This window comes from Polyodon spathula, chromosome 23 (assembly GCF_017654505.1).
Source record: "Polyodon spathula isolate WHYD16114869_AA chromosome 23, ASM1765450v1, whole genome shotgun sequence".
Classification (NCBI taxonomy): domain Eukaryota; kingdom Metazoa; phylum Chordata; class Actinopteri; order Acipenseriformes; family Polyodontidae; genus Polyodon; species Polyodon spathula.
In genome coordinates this window covers 618,328-621,095 of record NC_054556.1, presented here as the reverse complement: position 1 = coordinate 621,095, position 2,768 = coordinate 618,328, and the positions used below count along the sequence as shown (strand labels likewise).

The window sequence follows — 2,768 nt, the reverse complement described above, 5'->3', positions numbered from 1 at the left end:
ATACACTGTGTGAAGACCAGCGGTGGAGAGAGAGAGAGAGAGATCAGGGATTATACACTGTGTGCAGACCAGCGGTGGAGAGAGAGAGAGAGAGATCAGGGATTATACACTGTGTGCAGACCAGCGGTGGAGAGAGAGAGAGAGATCAGATCAGGGATTATGCACTGTGTGCAGACCAGCGGTGGAGAGAGAGAGAGAGAGATCAGGGATTAGAGAGAGAGTGCAGACCAGCGGTGGGAGAGAGAGAGAGAGATCAGGGATTATACACTGTGTGCAGACCAGCGGTGGAGAGAGAGAGAGAGAGATCAGGGATTATACACTGTGTGCAGACCAGCGGTGGAGAGAGAGAGAGAGAGATCAGGGATTATACACTGTGTGCAGACCAGCGGTGAGAGAGAGAGAGAGAGAGATCAGGGATTATACACTGTGTGCAGACCAGCGGTGGAGAGAGATCAGGGATTATACACTGTGTGCAGACCAGCGGTGGAGAGAGAGAGAGAGAGATCAGGGATTATACACTGTGTGAAGACCAGCGGTGGAGAGAGAGAGAGAGAGATCAGGGATTATACACTGTGTGAAGACCAGCGGTGAGAGAGAGAGAGAGAGATCAGGGATTATACACTGTGTGAAGACCAGCGGTGGAGAGAGAGAGAGAGAGATCAGGGATTATACACTGTGTGCAGACCAGCGGTGGAGAGAGAGAGAGAGAGATCAGGGATTATACACTGTGTGCAGACCAGCGGTGGAGAGAGAGAGAGAGAGATCAGGGATTATACATTGTGTGCAGACCAGCTGTGGAGAGAGATCAGGGATTATGCACTGTGTGCAGACCAGCGGTGGAGAGAGAGAGAGAGATCAGGGATTATACACTGTGTGTAATAAAGTGAGTGCAGTACACTTCACTTCACTGAATCGACTGGGTCCAGCTCGTACTTCTCTGTCTGATTCCCACCTGCGGACAGTGGCTCAGCAGGCTGAGGGTCACGGCTCCTGACCCACAGCCCACCTCCAGGAACCGCAGGCTGGCCCGGAGAATCCTGCGCTGGGCCTCTCGTCCGGAGCTCCTCCATCACCAGGCCCACAAGCTCCTAAAGCACAAGACAGCGTGATGATTATGCAAGTGTGCGAGTGTCCGGCAGCTGCCTCTATTCAAGCTGAGTGGATCTCAGTCTCGAGCCTCTTCACTGCGTCAGCCCCGCGAGCGAAGCAGGACAGAAAATACAATGACGCTGAAACGAGACTCATCATCTGGCACACAAGCACAGCTCAAGAGCCCAGGGAAGCAGACTGGAGCAACAGTAATCCGTCGTGTACCCTACCGTCACACACCCGCCATGACCAAGCTCTTCAGCAGCTTTAGTTAACCGCTGAACAGAGCAGATTAGTGCAGAGAGTGTACATCCCAGCAGTTTTTGTACGCTGTGTTGTATGTGCCCCGTGCGCTGCCATTGCTGGCAGTGTCAGTTCAGTGTGTTGACTTGATCTGTAAGCAAGGGTTTCCAATCTCAGTCCTGGAGGGCCATTCCACTCCAGGTTTAACAGGTACAATGAGATCATGAACCTCTTCAGGGTCTGGATGCAGGTTTAACTGGTTCAGTTGAACAATTTAGAACAGGGTTGGAACAAAAACCAGGAGTGGAAGGGTAAACTCTGGCCAGCCCTGTGTTAGCTAAGGAGATGGCAGTTAGAGTGGTGCTGGAGGTACCCACACTTTCTCGTGTGAGGTGTGCAGTTCTAGGAAGCTCAGGCGCTCTGCGGGTTCACTTTCCACAGAAACAAGGGGCATTCCAGCCGCTGCAGCAGAACTTCCAAGAACCAGCAGCCCTCACAGCGCCAGCGCTCTTCCTGTTTGAAAGCTCTCTGTCTGACTCACACCCGGGCCCAGGTTCTGTGAAGACAGGATGTCAGCCGGCATACAAGCTGGTGCAGGAGCCCTGCAGTTCAGCTCAGAAGCACCGTCACTTGCTTTAGTGGAGTGATACTGTACCTCCATGCTCACTTAAGTGAAGCAGCACATATAAGCATGGCCCTGCAAGACAAACACAGTCTAACAAATCCATTCCTTCACATGTTTGAACACTGGATCTGTGACCGAGTATCAGACATCTGATACTAGTGACTCCTCAGTGTCACAAACATTTTCACAGAGAGGCCACGTAAAACTACTGAACAAATAATCAAGGTGACATTTTCACAGAGAGGCCACGTAAAACTACTGAACAAATAATCAAGGTGACATTTTCACAGAGAGGCCACGTAAAACTACTGAACAAATAATCAAGGTGACATTTTCACTAAGTCTGGAGAAAAGAAAAATGAAACTGTTAATTTCAAAATGAGTAACTTGTTACCCAGAAGATTACTTCACTCAGAAGTGTCCCTGTATAGTTTCCCTTCTAAAAGTCTCTCATACTAAAACCACATCAACGTGTGATCAAGCACACTGAACGCATGGTAGGCATATTGAAAACACAGCAAGCCATGGTAAAGTATATCCATGGGAAAAGCAAGGGGGAAAACTGCTAAATGAGCATGAAAATGAACTGATCCACTTTTAAACACTCTAAATGAGCATGCAAATGAACTGATCCACTTTTATACACTCTAAATGAGCATGCAAATGAACTGATCCACTTTTATACACTCTAAATGAGCATGCAAATGAACTGATCCACTTTTATACACTCTAAATGAGCATGCAAATGAACTGATCCACTTTTATACACTCTAAATGAGCATGCAAATGAACTGATCCACTTTTATACACC

The 2,768-nt window shown here is 48.6% G+C and overlaps 1 protein-coding gene across 1 annotated transcript in view; it reads right to left on the bottom strand.

The window, feature by feature from the left end:
* Window positions 1-899: 899 nt before the first annotated feature.
* The window catches only part of LOC121298351, a 5,094-nt gene continuing 3,225 nt past the window's right edge, over window positions 900-2,768 (bottom strand). Inside the window, exon 5 of the mRNA XM_041225454.1 lies at window positions 900-1,088. Coding sequence (XP_041081388.1) covers window positions 900-1,088 — 189 coding nt within the window. The remainder of the gene's footprint in view (window positions 1,089-2,768) is intronic.